An 18,605-nucleotide genomic window follows, 5' to 3' on the forward strand; every position below is an offset into this window, starting at 1 on the left:
TTTAAGGTGAAAAACAAAATGAAGTATGATTTTTAAGTGTTAAAAAAGAAGAAAAAACAAGTAATTATATTATTATGCAGAAGGAAAAGGTCAAAGAGAGTGAGAGGATCCATTCCCATAACATACACATAGATGACATGGTATGAAATGGGTAAAAGTGACACTAATGACATGGTATATATGTATGGTGATGGTATGGTATAAATAAGAAATCAATGGGCATGCGATGTTAAAACAAGTCATAGGCATTCTTTAGAATTGGCTCGGCTCAGAGACAGAGAAAAGAGAAAAGAGAAAGGTGCCCCCAATTTTGAAACTCAAATCCCAATCACTCTCACCCTCACTCACTTCAATTCTCTTCTTCTTCTTCTTCTTCTTCTGTGATGCGAGTTCGTGTCAAGAATTGAGGCAAAGCGAAGATCAGAGAGAGTGAGAGAGAATGGTTTCTTATGTGAACATCTTGCTGTACGGCGTGGGAGGGTTGGTGGTAGCGGGGATGGCATTGCTGGTGGCGTTTCAGGAGAAGCTCGTCTATGTTCCGGTGCTCCCTGGTCTCACCAAGTCCTACGCCATCAATCCCTCTCGCCTCAGACTTACCTACGAGGACATCTGGCTCCGCTCCTCCGACGGCGTTCGCCTCCACGCCTGGTTCATCAAGCTCTTCCCCGATTGCCGAGGTCCTCGCAATTCTCTTCTCACCGATTTCATTTTATTTTCATCTTCTACCAACTACTTTGCTGTTACTGTCACTTAATGGTTTGTTACAAGTTTAATTGATTCATTAGTGTGTGGCGTGGAATGGGAAAAACGTAGATCGTAAAGGAAATATGGGAATTGTTTGCTTTCGATTGGATGGAGCTGAATTGTCTTAATGCTGAATGTTGATCCAATTGTCTGTGCTTCTTCTAGATTTTGTTTATCTCGTGTCGCGTTGTGGTTGGAGCAATAACTGTTGTTTAGCTTTGTGAAGTTCTTGTCTTCTCGTGCCCTACCTACCTGCGTTGTTTTAGTTAAAGGGAGGAAAAATTGTTAGGATGTTAAGCGGAATATAGTGGTTTAAACACTAGGATTTCGCTCTTTTTAAGAGATTGGGTACACTTTAGAGGATTGAGTGATACGTCTATTGATTAAAAAAGCATCGGATTGGATTTTAACAAACGGGGAAACATAGATACAGTTGTATAGAATTTTTGGTGGAATTAATCAAAATTAGTTTTATCTTTGTAATCTATGTTGACCTTTGATGCGAACCTTAATTTCACGGTTTGCTTAGGCGGAACACTAATCGTGATTGGAGCATAATACCAAATGTGCCCAAGGAACTATTTAGTAGAAAACTTAAACTGAGACGGGATGCTCACCTATTTAGTCAAACCTCTGAGGGTGATAAGTTCCCATGTTCGAGGGGGTGATACTCCTTGGTGAAGAACAAAAAAAGAAGAACACAGGGAACTACATCTGAGATTTATCCCTGATAAAATAGAAGTACATCACTACTTGCATAGAACTCTTAAGTAAAGTTGTTGCAAATTTGTTGCTGATTTTCTAATTTGAGTATGTAACTGCACATTATTTTTAAAATGCAACCCTCAATTTAAAGAGCCAAATAATGAAAGGTCGTTATTGAGGATTTAGAGTACAATATCTTCATCAAGGTTTCTATGAATAAACTTGCACTCTGACATATGCTCCTTTTTGTATTCAGTGTTTTTCTGTACTCTGATGTTGTTCTGATGCAGTTCTTCTTTCTTATGTTCCATTTACAGGTCCGACCATTTTGTTTTTTCAAGAAAATGCCGGAAGTATCCTTATTGTAGATAGATAATTTGTGATAATTTTCACTAGTTTTACTTGATCAGGTTCAATGTGCTTTTGAAGGCCTTTACTCCTGACCTTTTTAGATATTGCTCATCGTCTTGAGATGGTTCGAATAATGTTGCAGCAGTTACATTGCAATGTTTTCATGCTCTCTTACCGAGGGTATGCATTGGCCATAACTCCATAATCATGATTTTTCCTTGTTACCCTATATTTGCATATTCATCCTTCAAAATGCACATGTCAACTGATTGCATTGGCACTAATGTATGATTCAATTGTATAGTTATGGAGCTAGTGATGGTTATCCTTCTCAGCATGGAATCATAAAGGATGCTCAAGTATGCTTCTTGATTAATATTAATTCCCGTATTTTGGTTGTCAAATTATTTGCTATCTTTTAGTCAATTTTATTACGTTCTTGTGTCCAGGCTGCACTGGACCACCTTTCCCAAAGGTCTGATATTGACACATCTAGAATAGTTGTGTTTGGACGATCACTTGGGGGTGCAGTTGGATCTGTACTAACAAAAAATAACCCTGACAAGGTACCCGGCCTCTGAAAGTGCATATTTTAATGCTCATATTTTTCTTGGTAAATTTTTAAGAGTTTTTAATTCAGTTGTCCCGTAGGTGAATTATATCTTACTATGTTTCAGTTTTCAGCAGATAAATGTTTCTTTAGAGTGTTAATACTATATTTATTACTATGTATTACAGCTTGTTTGATATATAAGGTATATAACACAGCCACAAATAGTTTGCCGAAGTTTCTTTTGTCATGAATAGCTTAATTGGACATTTCATGATTATCAACATTGAGAGAAAATAATATTGAACTTGTTGACTCTATCTTGTTTTAGATGATTAAGTCAGTTTTAATACTCTTCCACGTGGTACACAGAGAAGGAAAAATTGCATGTTACTAATAGGATTGAAAGTTTAAGATTATATTATTGCTTTTCAGCTGCTCCTAAAAGTCATTTCCTTGAATAGGTTTATATAAGTTTAACTTTTTAGTTTACATATAGTAAGCTTCTGCTTATTGTTATTTGTTGTGAAATAATTTATAAATCCCATCCTTCAGTATTTTTTGGAATATTTATCATGATTTACATTTTACTTACCAGCACTATTGGTCCTCAATCACAATAAGATTCTTACAATTGGCTTCAGGGTGCCAGTTGTTGACATTGAGTTTGGCGAGATATCTTTTTTTTAATAAAAATTTAACTTGAATTTTCTTTATGTCCTCAAATAGTTAAGTGAATTTGAAGAGCTGTGAAAATGGTCATTGAACTGTTTTTTCCTTTCAAAATATTACTTGGATTTTTTTATCCATGTATGAAGAATTTCACTTTTATTGCTTTGGTCTGTATTTACTAATTAATTTAATTTCAACCAGAGGCTTTACCCTGCAACATGTTGAATGCTTCTTCTTCAGACATTTCTTTTATGTAGAATGTTTTTTTAAATTACTGGTCTAAAGAAATACTGGCGTAATCTGCTAGTCTTTTATTCTGAAATTTAGCCAGGCATCTCAAGCAAAATTTGTTTGTTCACCCTTAATTTATATTCTTCGTTGACCTTCTTTCTGTGTTTTTAGGTTGCTGCACTAATACTTGAAAATACATTCACGTCTATATTGGATATGGCTGGAGTTTTGTTACCTTTTTTGAAGTGGTTTATTGGAGGAAGCTCTGCAAAAGGTCCTAAAGTGCTCAATTTTCTTGTACGTTCCCCATGGAGTACTATTGATGTTGTTGGCCAGGTGAGGGATGCTGGAAATATAAGTTTTTCCTTTAGAATTAGGCCACTTGGGCATAATGACTTTGTTTTATCACAATTAGATGGAAGTTAATTTTAAACTTCTAAGATCTCTCTGTCTAATGGTGGTGCTTGTGTGTGTCAATATGTGTGGAAATGCAGATTGTATTTTATGGTTGTTACCCATTCTTCTATGTGTTTGGCTGGATTCATGCGTTTATGCATCACCTATTCGTTGCAGATCAAACAACCTATCCTATTTCTCTCTGGATTGCAAGATGAGATGGTCCCGCCATCACATATGCAAATGCTTTATGCTAAGGCAGCTGCTCGTAATAATCAGTGCCTCTTTGTGGAGTTTCCTACTGGCATGCATATGGATACTTGGATGGCAGGTGGTGATCACTACTGGAGAACAATTCAGCAATTTCTTGAACAGCATGCCCCAGTGCAAAAGGAAGACACGCAAAATTCAAATGGTAATTTTTTTTTTCTTCATGCTGTGTTTTAAAGCTAGGCCAGTAGCATGGATGGGTTAACAGCGTGGTATAACTTTTACTTAGTGTGTGTTTGGTTTGCCGTTTACAAGGCACCAAACGTCCTTTCACACTTTCCAAAGCCAAAAATGGAGAAGGAAGTATATTGGTGAATTGGGGAAGACGTGGGCTACGTTCGACCCAACGTTTTCACAAACACTGCATGAAAAATTTACAATTTTGTATTTCAGATGTGGATGTTTTCTTGTTCTTTTTGTCTTTTCCTTTTTCTTAGGCTCTGCATTTGCGATCCGTCCATGTGATTTTGTCTTACTTGATATATCCTTTGTTGCGATCGTTTTTTGTCCCCCTATTAGCACACTGCTGGCAATCTTTTTTTTTGCTCTTGCTTACTTGTTTTAATACTGCTGCCAGATATTGGGGCGAGATGATTGGCTGGCATTAAATTATTTCAATGATACTAATTGGCTAACTAAGGATTCACACAGTTTCTGTCCTTTGAAGTTGCTGCCCGTGAGAGCTCCCTGTGAGAAGACGCTTCCTACCAGGACATGCTGCCCCACGTCAAGGTATATATCATTGAACAATTTTGATTGGGTTTTGGTTTCCAGATCTTGGAAGATGCGCAGACAATTTGTGCTACCCTTTTCCTATACTGTTACGGCATCTACATTTTGGGTGCCTGATCGAATTTGACAAATGACATGTAGAATAATAATTATTTACGTAAGCATATTATATATACATGTAGTGTATGTACTATATACTTTACCTATTTCTTGGTGAATGGGTTCATGTTTTTCACACTAATGTACGCTGAGACCGTGATTGGGGGAAATCTGGCTGTTTATTCCTATTTTATTTAGTGTTATCTTTTATTGATTCTTCTTGTAGAAATTTAAATATCCTATTTAACGCGTGATTATTTTGACGATGATTTGAGCTATACCAGGTGCCTGACATGTTTGAGTTAGGATGATGATTATTCGTGTAAGAGTTTTCATGCATGTTTAAAATCTGAAGTATTCCACCATTTCTTATGGCCCGCGGATAAGGGTTACATGGTAGAGATGATATTTAGTCAGCCATAGAATTTTAATAGATTAGTTTGATGATTACTGGATAATATGCATTGCGCTTTTGATGCATGAGACCCTAGGAAGGAAGTGTGAAGAGGAATTAGTGTTCCGAACTCTTTGAAGGTTGTCTCGTTTACACTCCTGGTAAGGGTAAGTCATATTATTGTAAGTCATATGTACCCATGGGGAAATCAGTGGAAAAAGAAAGACAAAATAGAAGTATTACATCTTTATTATTTTAAGAAAATTCAAATGAAGATTTTTGAGACTTGGACTCTTCTCCCTTAAATTGGTGTGAAATAGAAGTATTACATCTTTATTATTTAAAGAAAATACTCTTTTTTTTCATGTTTTTATAAAAAAAAATACTGACACTTGAAAGTAAAAACATTCATTTGAAAACCCATTACAATAATATAATAGTATATATTAATATTTAAATTAAAAAATAAAATAATTATAATTAAAATATTAATTTATTAAGTTGTTAGGTAGATGTATTTTTTTTGAAGTGTCAAAATATCAGCACTTTTTTTTATAAAATGAATGTTTGATCATTTTAATTTTGCAATGTGTTTTTTTATCTTCCTCATCCACATTACTGAAAAAATAATTTATATCCTTATTTTATTTTTCTTTATAATGTATTTTTATTCTCTTTTTTTTGTTTCATTTTTCTGTATATTTTAATTCAAATAAAAGATAAAGCGAGTTTAAAAATAATATTGTTTTGATAAATTTTCGAAATAGGAGTGATAGAAATAATAAAGAGAAATTAATGGAATAAGATATGTTTACGTTTATACTTGTTCATTTTTTTACGATATAAAAAGTAAAAATATATAATTCAAATAGTTTGTTTTAGAATTATAAAGTTGAGAGTTAAAAATAAATAAAAACTGTACACAAGAAGGGAGTTACAAAACATAAACAATCTCTTTCTTAATGGTATAAAAGTACTGTATATTTATCAAGTAAATGTAAAATCTATCAAAATGAATTATTTTTGATAAATTTATGATAAGTATTATATTTAAAGTAGTAGAAGAGAGACGTGTACAATTAATTGGTATATTTTATTATTAACATTTTACTCCATGAGTGAATTTTACTCGAGGAGGGAATCAAATACAGTCATATGAATATACATATAACTTAATAATAAAATTAGTTAATTAATTGATATATGCCGTTGTCCATTCCCGTTCTCTTCCATTGTAGCAAAGACACTCTAATTTAATTATTGCCTCTCGCAAGGATAAAGCCTCTCATAGCAAATGAGTGAATGATATTCGGATTTCTTATATGTTCTACCAATTCCATCTTGTTAGTGTACCATAAATACGAGATGATATGCTCCACAATGAGTCACCCGGTTGCACGTTTGTGGTAGTTATTGGAGCACTAGATTTTGTTACAACATTTGACTTCAGTGCCGGATTCTTAAAGCTCTTCCCCATTCCATTAGCAATCAACCAGCGGGAACCAGATTGTTCTTGTTGTTGTCGTCGTCTCGAAGTGCTCCAAAACTTCCTTTTTTGCAGACCTGCAACATGTACTTCTGTAATTTTGAATTGAGGAATACCCTCATCTTCAGAACTTTTCTCTTCTTTGATGGCCTTCAACTCCACCTTGGCTACTATTTCACACTCATCGTCATTGTTGTTCCCTGCCTCACCCAAGTGCTTATAAATCTCTTGCTTTGGTGGGATGAACACTCTCTCGACTTGTATAAGAGCAAGCATTGGTGTCCCAACAGGCTCATAGTTTCTCAGAGGATCACGAAGCTGCTCCATTAGTGCTACTATGAATTTGTTTCCCAACAAACCACATTTCCTGCCTCTTTTCCTCTCTCCCTTTGAACTCTTCCCACGAATCAAGTCAAAAGAATTAGCATGATGGGCAGCAAGAAGTTTGGAAGTATGCTCACTGATATTGTCTATATCCTCATCAATCTCACCAGAATCCAGCCTCATCCATTCTTCTAGAGTTAATGATAGGGCCATTATGCCGTCAACACCATCATATTCATCACTGCTGCTGTTTTTCATATCCAACAATTGCATGGCAGCAGCTCCATCTAGGCCAAGGGAGCCCCTAATACTAACCCCCTTGCCTTGCAGAGCTGAAATATCCCCATAGGATTGTGCAATGATATTTGATGGTGCATCCTCATTTGACATCCCAGATTGTATTCTCAAACCCTCTAGTGAAAGTGCTTCAATTTTTTCCATAGCTAATAGAGCAAGATCATCCAATGAAACAAACTCTGAGCCTCTCTGGTTGCCATATGAATCTGAACTGAACTTATTAGACATTAGTCCACCATATAGTGTTCCCGTCAAGCCTCTTTGCGCACAAGTAGAATCCTGTCCTGTTACCAAATTATGCTGCAAATGTAATTGCCTGCATACAGCAGAGCAAAGTTCAACCATTCAACCATTTGAAGGAATGAAATATTTAAAAGTTTACTTCCAACACACGAGCTGAAAAAAAGGGATAGACAAACCTGTGTGTTCCCCCCAAGACTTCCCTTGATAATTGTTGCATTGTCTTCCCTGTGATATCTTCTAGAGGCATTAACTTATTTGCCTGCTTGGAAAGTTTTTCAATTCCCACCGAAGCCAAATACTGCAAAATCTCCATTATCCCAGAACCCATTTCAGCGGGCACCACAATTGGGTGGGAAACCTGCATGATTAATGCTCCACCAGTTCTACTATTCCTGAAGAGTGTGGGGTTCATTGACCGTAGAAAGCCCCCATCTTCGGTCTGAAGAAAAGGACCTAACCCCTCTGCTAGAGGAGGTAATGGTAGAGTCTCTTCAGGTAGAAAATATATTGGACTTCCTAAGCCATTATTATAATCTTTTTTAGGAGAATGCTGAAAAGCCTTCTCACTCAAGCCCCATTCACGCATTAAGGCTTCTGTTTCCAAGTCTTCTAGCATCTTGACCTTTTGTTTGTTCCTCACATTCTCAAACTCAATTAGATGCCCTTTATGTACATCTGGCATTGAGGATGCTGGCTTAATAGCCGTGGAGAACTTCCAATGCTCAGATCCAAAAGAAAAACCATTACCACAATCTGCTTCATTATCACTGCCCATGTCAAAATCAAACAAAGAGAAGCCCTCTGAACGAACTTCATTCTCAAATTGTCTTAAAAGGAGCTCTCTTGGAGACTCAGTCTCACCTTCAAAACTCAAACCCCTTGGACTATGGTCTATGCCAAGCTTACTTAAAAACTCACTGGCAACTGATTCTGTAACATCATCCAAGCTTTGTGTCTTTCTCAACTTATATTCAGATTTGGCTTCCATGGTTATAGGAGAATCCATTGCCGCTGTCTCCAACTCTGAGACACTATTTAAAGCTGATTCTAGTTCTTGCAGTAGAAGTTCTTTCGTCGGCAAGTCATCCTTTAGGTTAGAAAAGTCATGTACCACAACACTTTTCTTACAATTATCACTTAGTTCAGCAAGGGAATCCTGATTATCATGGTCTTGAAAAGATACTTGAATACCAGCATTATCAAGGGTCCGAGTACTGTCAACTGTGTAGACATCAATAAAAGCTTTTCCAATACATCCCTCTAGTTTAACATGTTCATCTGATGAAAATTCGATGCCCTTATCAACAACAGAAAATTCATTACCTTCACAGTCTTCGAGATTTTCTACTCCAGAATCAGGTAAAGGATAATCATTTAGCTTAACTGTGTCCAGGTTTTCTTGAAACACAAAAACTTCAGGTTTGTCATGCACTAGACTGCTTGTTTTCCCCTCATTACCTAGATTCTCTTCTGCCTTGTCCTTTTCATCGCCAAATGAAGAACAAACAACTGGATTGGTTGGATCAATATTTTCTTTAATTCCCTCAAGTTTAGGTTTGCCGTGCAGAGGACTACAACTTCTTTCTTCAACAAATTCCTTACATGACATGTATACTGGGCAGGGTCGAGCTGATTTTGATGTTGGCAACACCTCATGAAGATCTTTCACCTCATCTACATTTTGAGATGAATAATAATTACTGGCAAAGTTTGACAAATCTGAAGTACATCTAAGCCTCCTGTCAACCTGACTAGGTTTTATATCTGGTTCCATCAAAGGCATACCCTTTTTCTTGGGGGTGAATAGATTAGGAGTATCACAATGGTTGTCTCCGGTAGCACTAGTATTGTCACCAACAATGACATACCCAAAACTGACATTCATCACTGCACCCTTTGCGGTTCCTGATAATCTAAAACTTGTAGTCCATACCCCTGACCTTTTCTCCTCTTCAAGCTCTTCCAAAGTGAGAGGAAACAAACTTGTGAGGTCCACTCGGTGCTTCCCCAAATCAACTTCTGGGGCACCTGCCTCAGAAGCATAGAGCAGAAAATGCTTGGCTTCATATTTGGCAGAGTTTTGGGGTCCACTCCTACTTCCATTGATACAGCAAGTGTATGTCAAAATGTCTTGAAACTCAGCCACACCTTGAATCACCTTGGCTGGAGGGGTCACCAAAAGCGTATCCCGCCTCTTCCAATACACACAAAGGCAAGAACCATTGAAACTCAAAGGCAACCCTTCAATCACATGGACTTGGACAGAAAAACTACAATTGAACTTCTTACTGCGAGAGAGGGAAAGGGCCTTCAATGGTTTCCAATTCCATACGAACTTCTTATCCTTGCGTAAGTTATCTTCTTTGCTATCTTTAGCCTTTGATTTGGGATCAAGTAACAGGGATTTGGAAGATTTTGAATTCGTGGAAGAGCTTTTCTCTATGCACAGAGCTTTGTCTACGCTTTCAACACCTTTTAATAGCAAATTCTTCTCCTCTTCGCCACTCCTCTTACCACCTTCAACTCTAGACATTATCTTTTGTCCACATACCAACAGAAAGATAAACAAAAGAAGTTCATTCAAATGACAGATAACATGATCCAGAATTTAATTAAAAAAAACGTATTCATGAAACATGAAAAAGAAAATAGAATGAAACAGAACAGACTAATGAATTTCATATATGAAAATGGAACAGGGACATGATGAGTGGATTACCGGGTGGAGTTGAAAAGGATCGAAAACATCACAAGAAGAAGGTGGAAGAAAAATTCAAAATCTGCAACGAAAGAAATAAAATAAGATCCAATTTTGATTCCAAAAAAACAGATATTTAAAGATGGGCACGGGAAGAAAAAACCATATCATAGGCGTTTGTTGTAATGTTATGTTGTCGTTTGTTCCTTCGTTTCTCCAATCCAACGTTTGCCGCTACTTTCAAACGAATATTAACGGACAACATTTCCTTAAAAACAAATACCAAAGTTGGCAACAAAAGTTGGAACCTACTTTTTTTCCAACATTTTATTACTATCAAATAAAAGTTTTTTTTAAAAAAATTTACATAATTATTTATAAAATTTATTAAAGAAATAGAGTGACATGATTCTTAAATTTTAATATATTTCACTCAATGATAAAAAAAAAATATGTTTCAAGCATTTCTAAAATAAAACATTATATCATGTTAAAGGTATAATGTGATGTACTGAAATTTTTCATAGACCATTTCAATAATTTATTTTAAGTTTGTGAAATGAAATTTTCCTTATTTTTTCATTTGGTTAAAAAAAAAAGGAGAGGAAAGGTTTTAATATACAAAAAAAATATTGTTTCGTTAAAAAATAAAAAGAGATAGAGAATAAATAATTTATTTTAAGATATATAAGAAAAATATTTAAATTCTATTTTACTTATGTTAAGTTTCATATTTTTTAATTTTGGAAAGGAGTCAAAATTTGTAGGAAAATGTTTTTACTCTTCTCTTCTCCTTCCCCTTTCTTCTGTTTTCAAAATCGAGAATCAAAAAATATGTATAAAAGCACCTCACTCTCCTAAACTCTAATCATAGTTATATAAAAATTATAAATTTACACTTTGTTTAGTTCAGATCACTTTTATTATTTTCACCTTTAGATGAAATAGGAAGTTCTTAATAATTATTACATGCATGAAGATTTGAATAAAAAGAAAATGTTCTTTTACACATAATAAATATATGAATTACATTGTTCAACAATTGTTTTCTCACATAATTCGAACAGAGAATCTACGATTTAAAAATATTCTACACACGTTCTTATCTCGCAGACTAATTTTGTACGTATATACATATTTTCAAAGATTTATTGTAAAGCTAAGATAAAATAGTGAATGATTAATTAAAAACGTATTGTGTTACACGTCACGCTGAGAAGGCTACGTCTGTTGCAAGGAATAAAAAATCATAAGAAAAAAAGTTTTGGTGTAAATGATTAACCAGAAAGTTCCATTTTTCAGTTAAAAGCTTTGATGCGAGGTTGAATTGCTTGTCGTCTCCAATCACAACACGACACTACCTTTTCTCTGTCTCTCTGCCTTCGCCACTGTCTACTGAAAATTGAAATGTCTGATACCGAAGACCATGCAGATGCATCAGACTGTTCCAATGGCCAATCTCCTCCAAAGCGGCCACAGAGGTTCAGGGACAGATCTAAGGTAAAATACCAACCCATTTTTTTTGTTTCATTTTTTATGCCGCACGAGTTGGTTTTTGCTTTTTACGATGTGGGTTTCATTTTTTTTGTTGTCTCTGCGAAGGAGATGCTGTCCAAACAAGCTGTGCACACCAAGCAAATGCTTTCCAAACAGGCAGTGAAGATTGCCAAACAAGCCGAGGAACATGAAAGGTTCATCAACAAGGTGTTTTTGCGTTTTCCCATTTCACTTTTCGTTTCAAAATGTTTTCTTTTACTGAAGTTGTTTTCTGGGTGTTGAACAAATCAATGGGTTTCTTGTGGGGAGGTTGACCCTTTGCATGGTCAAATATTGAATAACCTGCTTTAATTGTTTATCATTCTTACATTTATGTTCAGGTGACGCATCTCGTGGGGGTCCTCGGTTTTGGGGGGTTTTGTTTCCTTTTAGGGGCGAGTAAGTTGATAACTCTAATTAGTGCATTTGCTTTGTTTTGGAATTTTTTTCTTTGTACACATTCTTAGTTTTTTACCATTTTGTTTTTCTTGCCAGGACCCCAAGACATTCCTTATGTATATTGTCTGTTCTACGTCATCTTTGTCCCTCTTCGTTGGATATACTATAGGTTCAAGAAATGGCATTACTATCTGCTGGTAAGCCAACGTATCTAATTTTTTTTCTGAAGTGCGCTGTACCTTGTGATGTAGAAGAGCACTATTTGATTTTGGAAGCTTATGTTTGCTTTGAGGATGAATTTGAGTTTTGTTGTATAATTGTATTTGTAGTGTCCACGAGCATTTGTGATAAGTGACTGTGATCAATAATCTGTTATTGTCAAAACTTAGAGATGCAAAACTGCCAACGGCAATATTGTGGAGTACGCTTTTAAAGTTGAATGAGGCCATAAGAGTACAATAGCCATCGACACCAAAAAAACATAAGGGTCCAGGTTGAGGTATTAGGCAATTATCTGATTGAATATGTTGTCTTAGACCGGAGGGACATCCTTAGTTATGAATGTGTTACAGTTATTACCAAATAACTAAGATGAAAGAATAGTTGGATTATAAATATTTGCTTATCATGTTATTTTTCTTTCTTATGTGGTATAGGCCAGTTAGCAAGAAGAATGTTTAATTGCGAATTACCAACAACCAACATGGTTGTGATGTGTGATAGAGCATTTAGAAAAGATGGATTTTTGAAAGATTAATCTTATTTGTCTGATATTTTCAACAAGGAAACTCTATTAGTAATGAAAGACAAGGGCTTTGACAATTTAAATTGTGTTTCCTTATGTTAATAATTAAACTCGTTGCAATAGTTTCTCGATTCCCATTAATTACTAACTCACTTTTATGTTGATAGAGTACTAATATTGTTATTGAGTTACATGATTGTTTGTGTTTCAGGATTTTTGCTATTATGCCAATACAATATTCTTGGTCGATCTTCTTTTTTACTCAAAAAATGAGAAGCTTTTCATGGTTTGCTTTTCTTTTTCCGAGGTAAGAACGTTGTTGATGGTAATTTGATTCCTTACTTAAAGAATGATTCATCTGTCAAATCTGTGTCTTATTCAAGAGCTTTTGCAGGGGCCCTTAGCATGGGCTTTGATTGTTTGGCGCTGCAGCTTGGTTTTCAGTTCTGTTGACAAAATTGTCAGTGTTCTTATCCATCTTTTACCTGGTAAATTATACCACCTTCTTATGGTTTCTCTATTTTTTTTTCAGCAAGAAAAAGAAATTCTGGGAAATTGTAGGCTTCTGCTACAATAATTGTTGACTTCTACCTTCAATAGTCAAATATTGGGTGTAAGATTTATCTTCTTTTTATCTGGAAAGGAATGTTTAGTGTTATGTTGTACGAATGTTGTGAGAATATATGAGAAACATGAACCCATATCATATGGCATCATTCACGCCAAATCTATGTTAATTTCATGCTATTAAATCTATATTCTTTCTTTTCTTCACTACCAAAACTCAGTAATTTTAACATGATATTATTAGAGTGGTTCTATTCTATGCAGTTAGGCCCAGCTGTCTCCAGTCCTAGATTGTGTCTCCATCCCAAATGTAAATGTTTGTCTTCTCTTCCTTGATGTTCAGGCACAGTCTCCACTCTCGAATCTTAGGCCAGTTGACCCTTTCAGTCTGTGTTGCAATCTCACCCCATCTCCTTCTCAAATTTATTTCCAATTTTTTGAGTCTCGTTAGTTTTTCTGCTGTGAAGCTTTCAAACGCTGCTTTTGACAAATTTTTAGGAAAGTTTCAAGTCTTGTTGTTTAATGCTGTTAGCTAAGATATTTCCTTTAATAACCATTCCACCTGCCTTGCTATGCTATATTTCTAACAGGCTTGTCTATCTCATTTCTCCTGCATCCTTGAGTTGCCTCTCTAGCCATTTTTTTTACCCAAATTATACTTTTCATTTGTAACAAACTTAAAACCAATAAGCTTTATCTCAAGGAAGATAACATGAAAATGTCATATCACATCCCATCCTTCACATCATATCAACATCCATTTCAAATTGTTTTTCTCCTTTTTCCCACTTTTGACATTGAGATATTTAGGTTAATGTCCACCATAACATAATTGATAGTGCACCTCATCCCATTTTCTTGATTGGTATCGTATTGTTAAATATAAACAAGCAGTGGGATTTGAACTTGCTGTAGATTTGCTAAATATATATATTTCTTAAAGCGTGTTTGGATACAATTTACAAAGGTAGAAGAACTTTTGAAAACTTTTCTACTGACTAAAACTCTATATTTCTAGTAGAGAAACTCTCAGTCAGAAACATTTCTACCTTGTATCCAAACGGGTCCTTATTGCATCCATTTTAGTACAGTGATGCCTTCAACAAAGTAGTTCTGTTGAACAACACTTATCCAATTGTTAGAGACATGCAATGCAACTAGTAGAACAGAATTGTGATAGAAATGCCAACTTCATGTGTCTTTTTGTTCCATTGTACTTTTATTTGCCTTTAACACACAGTAGTACATTCCAGGATTGGTTTTCTTTACTATTCGATGGTGGAACCCTGCAACCTTTGAAGCCATGCATCCAGAGGGAACAGCTAGAAGACCTACATGGCCTTACATTGAAGATAAATCGTTTCTCTGGACATGGCTGTTTCTGGTACCCTTGGTAGCTTACACCTTGTGGCAGATTCTATATTTCCTCATCGTCAATGTCTTGCGTAGGCAAAGGTTTTTAAGAGATCCGGAAGTGATGACTTCCTACAGGTAACCAGTGAATATAAATGTACTTCCCTATTGAACTTCAGAAGAAAAGTGTTCCAAGTTTAAGATGCTTTTATGTCATATGAATTGGTAGTGAAAAGAGCTTCTCTTTACCTCTCTCATTATTGAGTTGTATTGTTCATAGGGAACTCTCAAAAAAGGCTCAAAAAGCAAACAACATATGGTGGCGCTTAAGTGGGTTGTTAGGGGATCAAAATCGCATGCTTATGTATATTTTTCTTCAAGGCATATTTACAGTGGCAACCATGGCACTGGCTGTGCCCATATTCTTGTCATATGAGTTGCATGTAGTTTTCGAAATACTGAAGGTTTCAGCCTCAATATGGAATGGGGGAAGTTTTCTGTTAGAAGTAATGCCAAGACAGGCAATTCTTAAGGAGAAAAAGAAATCAGAGATGCAACCTGTTGAAGCTCAATCCAATCACCAATAGTGATGTAAAATTTTATCAACTTAAAACACTGAATATTGTTCTCACTTCTCACACCTTACTCCTTACACCACTCTTCAATCCACCTATATTTTTTTTTAAACTTTTAACTGTATTTGTTCATTTCTATTTCGGGTTAGGGGTATATACAACAGACATGAATTTTTTTATTGAGATTTTCTGTAAGTATGTCTAGAAAAACTACAAAGAAAACAGTAAAATTATTTTTACATACACTGAAATTTTATAACTTTTAGTAGTCTTACTAATTTTAAAATTTTTATTTTACTTTATAACAAGTTAATTTTAGTTTATAAATTTTTATTATTTATTTATTTTAAAGTATTTGTGGAAAAGTTTGTTAATTCGTGTTTGATGTTATTTGAAACGGCTTCTGATTATAAGAATTTTGTAACCTTTTAAAAACATATATAACGACCACACTAAATAGTTTTTGAAAAAGAAGTGATATGTTAGCTAAAAAAAGGACCCTCGACCTAAAGTGGAAGACAGTGCATATATATTACTAAAATTCCTTTTTTACCAAATGAAACTTATTCATATTTTTACTCTTTCAACAATTTCAATTTTATAACTCACCTAATATTCCAAAGTAGGTGATTGATATGTTTTCCCTATTCCAAACTCTAAACTCTGGCCATCCCAACTTCGGCATTTCTTCCTCCACTTCCTATTTTTTCTTACATCTTCATAAATCTTTCGATTTCAATACTATTGGACAAAGTTTGTAAAAAAAATTAATTTTTTAATTATTTAATCTGTATATTTTTTTAATTCTATTTTGAATCTAGAAAATAACTTTTAAATTTTGAAATACAAAATTATATTCAAAATTTTAGAATATAAAAGAGGGAATGAGTGTTAGTGAAAAAATTGATAGAAAAAGGTGAAGTTGTCATTTTATCTCTTCTTAAGAAAGAGAACATGTAGGTGCATGGAGAATTGCCCTTCCAACTTGTGGGCATTATCTTTGCTTATAGTTAAAATATTAGTAACATAACTTTTTTTATATTACAAGTTGTTTTAAAATTTATATAATTTATAAAGTAATAGAGATATAAAATATGAAAAGTTAGCGTTTCATTAAAGATAAAGATGTTTGTATTATATAATTTTGTATGGTATTTCTTAAATTTGTACTCTACCATTTCTCACCTAAATTATCTATTCGTCCAGAAAAAAAGGTTTATCCTTTTGTTATATTTTTCTTCCTGTCCAAATAACATTAAAATATCTTTTATTTACTTATAAAAATATATGTTAATTTTTAGACTTTTAAAAATAAATCCATTTTCTGAAAAAGTTGAGAGTAGCTTTGTTTTATTTATTTTTGCACAATCTTGTTTATTTGAGGCAAGTAGTTGCTAATCACAATTACTAGTTCATTGTGGTCAATACCTTAATACAACTACAAGTAATACTATTCAGTATTATAATCCATATATTATAAAATTTATTTATTCATTCTCAAGTAATCAAAATTTATAACAAGTAAAATCTTTGAATACGAAAACTAACTAATGTGGATTTACAATCAACACTTTAAAATTGAGATATGAAGTTTTTAATTATTACAATTTTCAACAAATTAAAAGAATGAATTTGATGGATTAGGTGATTAAAAAAATTAAATATACAAATAAAGATAAAGGAAAAGTAATTTGATATGATCGTAAAGATTTTATTTTTCTTTACAAATTTCAAGAATGATATGATAAAACGTATAGCTAAATATGTGTTAGGAGAAAAGGAAAACTGAATATATGTGTAATTGTACTGAATGTATACTTGGAGTGCTGAGATACAGGTTTTGTGAAAGCATCCGTGACTTGAAAACGAGCTGGAAGGTGGATCAGCTTGACAAACTGAAGGTCAAGTACAAAGTGTTTTGTGCGAGAGTGCATAATTGGATTTGCTCTAAGTAAGACAACACCTAGGTTATCAGAGAAGAGTTGAGGTTGTCCAATGGATATGCGAAGCTCATGGAGAAGAGAATGAAGTCAAATAACTTCAGTGAGGACAACAGCTATGCTTCGATACTCTGCTTACTTCTTGAAACAACCTTTTGCTTATGAGAGGACCAAGTGATGATGTTGAATCCAAGATAAACACAGTAACCAGTTGTGGATTTGTGATCGTCTACATCACTGCCCCAGTCTGCATCACTAAAGGCAAGTATGTCAGTGGATGGGCTGCGTCTAATAAGTAAATCGTGCGTAGTAGTTCTGACAAGGTATCGGAGAATACGTTTGACTGTTTTCCAGTGGTATTCCTGGGGATTTTGCATGAACTGGCAAACCTTATTAACAGCATAGGAAAGCTCAGGGCGGGTGACTAAAATATATTGTAAAGAACCAACTATAGAGCGATATAAGGTGGGATCTTGAACAACCGGAGAAACATCTTATGACAGACAAAGAGCAGTTTGCATGGGAGTGGGAAGCGAATGAGCTTGGTGCATGTGAGTTTGGTGAAGAAGATCATTGATGTATTTGGTATGAGAGAGAAGAATGCTTCCATCTTTGAGATGCTGAACTTCAATGCCAAGGAAATAATGTAGACATCCCAAGTCTTTTAGAGCAAAGAAGGAGCTAAGGGTGCTTATCAGATCTTGAATGTGAGAAGGTGAGGACCTTGTAATTATAATGTCATCCACATAGATTAGAATAAAATTGGTATAAGATGAATGGAACTTAATAAATAAAGAGGTATCATTAGTAGTAGAATGAAAACCAATGGATTCCAAGGTAGAACGTAACTTTTCAAACCAGAAACGCGACACTTGCTTGAGGTCATAGATGGCTTTCTGAAGCTTGCATACAAGATGAGGAGAGGATGATGGAAAACCAGGGGGCCGCTGCATGTAAACATCCTCTTGAAGATCACCATTCAGAAAAGCATTGTTGACATCAACTTGGTGTATATGCCATGCAGCAGAAATAGCATGGGAAAGAACAACACGAATGGTTGCTGGCTTGACAACAGGACTATAGGTTTCACTGTACTTAGTGCTTGCGGTTTAACTAAAGCCTTTGGCCACGAGACGAGGCTTGTGTCTTTGAAACGAGCCATCAACATTGTACTTGTGTTTTAAGACCCACCTGCAACCAACAACTTTGCAGTCACTGGAAGAGAGGTGAGAATCCAGGTATTGTTGTTTATAAGGGCATCATATTCATCTGTCATAGCTTGAAATCATTGTGGAGAG

At 34.8% G+C, this 18,605-nt stretch overlaps 3 protein-coding genes across 7 annotated transcripts; 2 read left to right on the top strand and 1 right to left on the bottom strand.

The window, feature by feature from the left end:
* Positions 1 to 97: 97 nt before the first annotated feature.
* Positions 98 to 4,920, top strand: WAV2 (alpha/beta-Hydrolases superfamily protein). Of its 3 annotated transcripts, none has more exons than XM_068607686.1 (8): positions 98 to 677; positions 1,767 to 1,802; positions 1,902 to 1,980; positions 2,105 to 2,159; positions 2,250 to 2,366; positions 3,425 to 3,589; positions 3,827 to 4,064; positions 4,497 to 4,920. In XM_068607686.1, exons 1-8 carry the CDS (start codon positions 440 to 442, stop codon positions 4,511 to 4,513), a joined length of 945 nt encoding a protein of 314 aa, XP_068463787.1. In that variant the 5' UTR covers positions 98 to 439; the 3' UTR covers positions 4,514 to 4,920. The 3 variants fall into 3 exon arrangements, with proteins under 3 accessions (XP_068463787.1, XP_068463788.1, XP_068463785.1); XM_068607687.2 differs by having other exon boundaries at positions 207 to 677; positions 4,571 to 4,920; XM_068607684.2 differs by having other exon boundaries at positions 207 to 677; positions 4,587 to 4,920.
* Positions 4,921 to 6,219: 1,299 nt separating this feature from the next.
* On the bottom strand, positions 6,220 to 10,407 carry LOC137807194 (protein PLASTID MOVEMENT IMPAIRED 1-RELATED 1). Its single transcript, XM_068607688.1, has 3 exons — positions 10,214 to 10,407; positions 7,671 to 10,030; positions 6,220 to 7,567 (listed from the first exon to the last, which is right to left on the bottom strand). Exons 2-3 carry the CDS (start codon positions 10,025 to 10,027, stop codon positions 6,472 to 6,474), a joined length of 3,453 nt encoding a protein of 1,150 aa, XP_068463789.1. The 5' UTR covers positions 10,028 to 10,030; positions 10,214 to 10,407; the 3' UTR covers positions 6,220 to 6,471.
* Positions 10,408 to 11,456: 1,049 nt separating this feature from the next.
* LOC137807195 (glycerophosphocholine acyltransferase 1) lies at positions 11,457 to 15,486 on the top strand. Of its 3 annotated transcripts, XR_016519717.1 has the most exons (9): positions 11,457 to 11,692; positions 11,795 to 11,896; positions 12,070 to 12,127; positions 12,224 to 12,324; positions 13,084 to 13,179; positions 13,267 to 13,332; positions 13,405 to 13,485; positions 14,693 to 14,930; positions 15,073 to 15,486. XR_016519717.1 is itself a non-coding variant. In XM_068607689.1 (8 exons), exons 1-8 carry the CDS (start codon positions 11,600 to 11,602, stop codon positions 15,377 to 15,379), a joined length of 1,089 nt encoding a protein of 362 aa, XP_068463790.1. In that variant the 5' UTR covers positions 11,457 to 11,599; the 3' UTR covers positions 15,380 to 15,486. The 3 variants fall into 3 exon arrangements, 2 of the variants coding, with proteins under 2 accessions (XP_068463790.1, XP_090156839.1); XM_068607689.1 differs by lacking the exon at positions 13,405 to 13,485 and having other exon boundaries at positions 13,267 to 13,360; XM_090300713.1 differs by lacking the exons at positions 11,457 to 11,692; positions 11,795 to 11,896; positions 12,070 to 12,127; positions 12,224 to 12,324; positions 13,405 to 13,485 and adding an exon at positions 12,495 to 12,626 and having other exon boundaries at positions 13,267 to 13,360.
* The last annotated feature ends 3,119 nt before the right edge of the window (positions 15,487 to 18,605 follow it).

This window comes from Phaseolus vulgaris, chromosome 3, assembly GCF_051622355.1.
Source record: "Phaseolus vulgaris cultivar YP4 chromosome 3, ASM5162235v1, whole genome shotgun sequence".
Taxonomy (NCBI): Eukaryota; Viridiplantae; Streptophyta; class Magnoliopsida; order Fabales; family Fabaceae; genus Phaseolus; species Phaseolus vulgaris.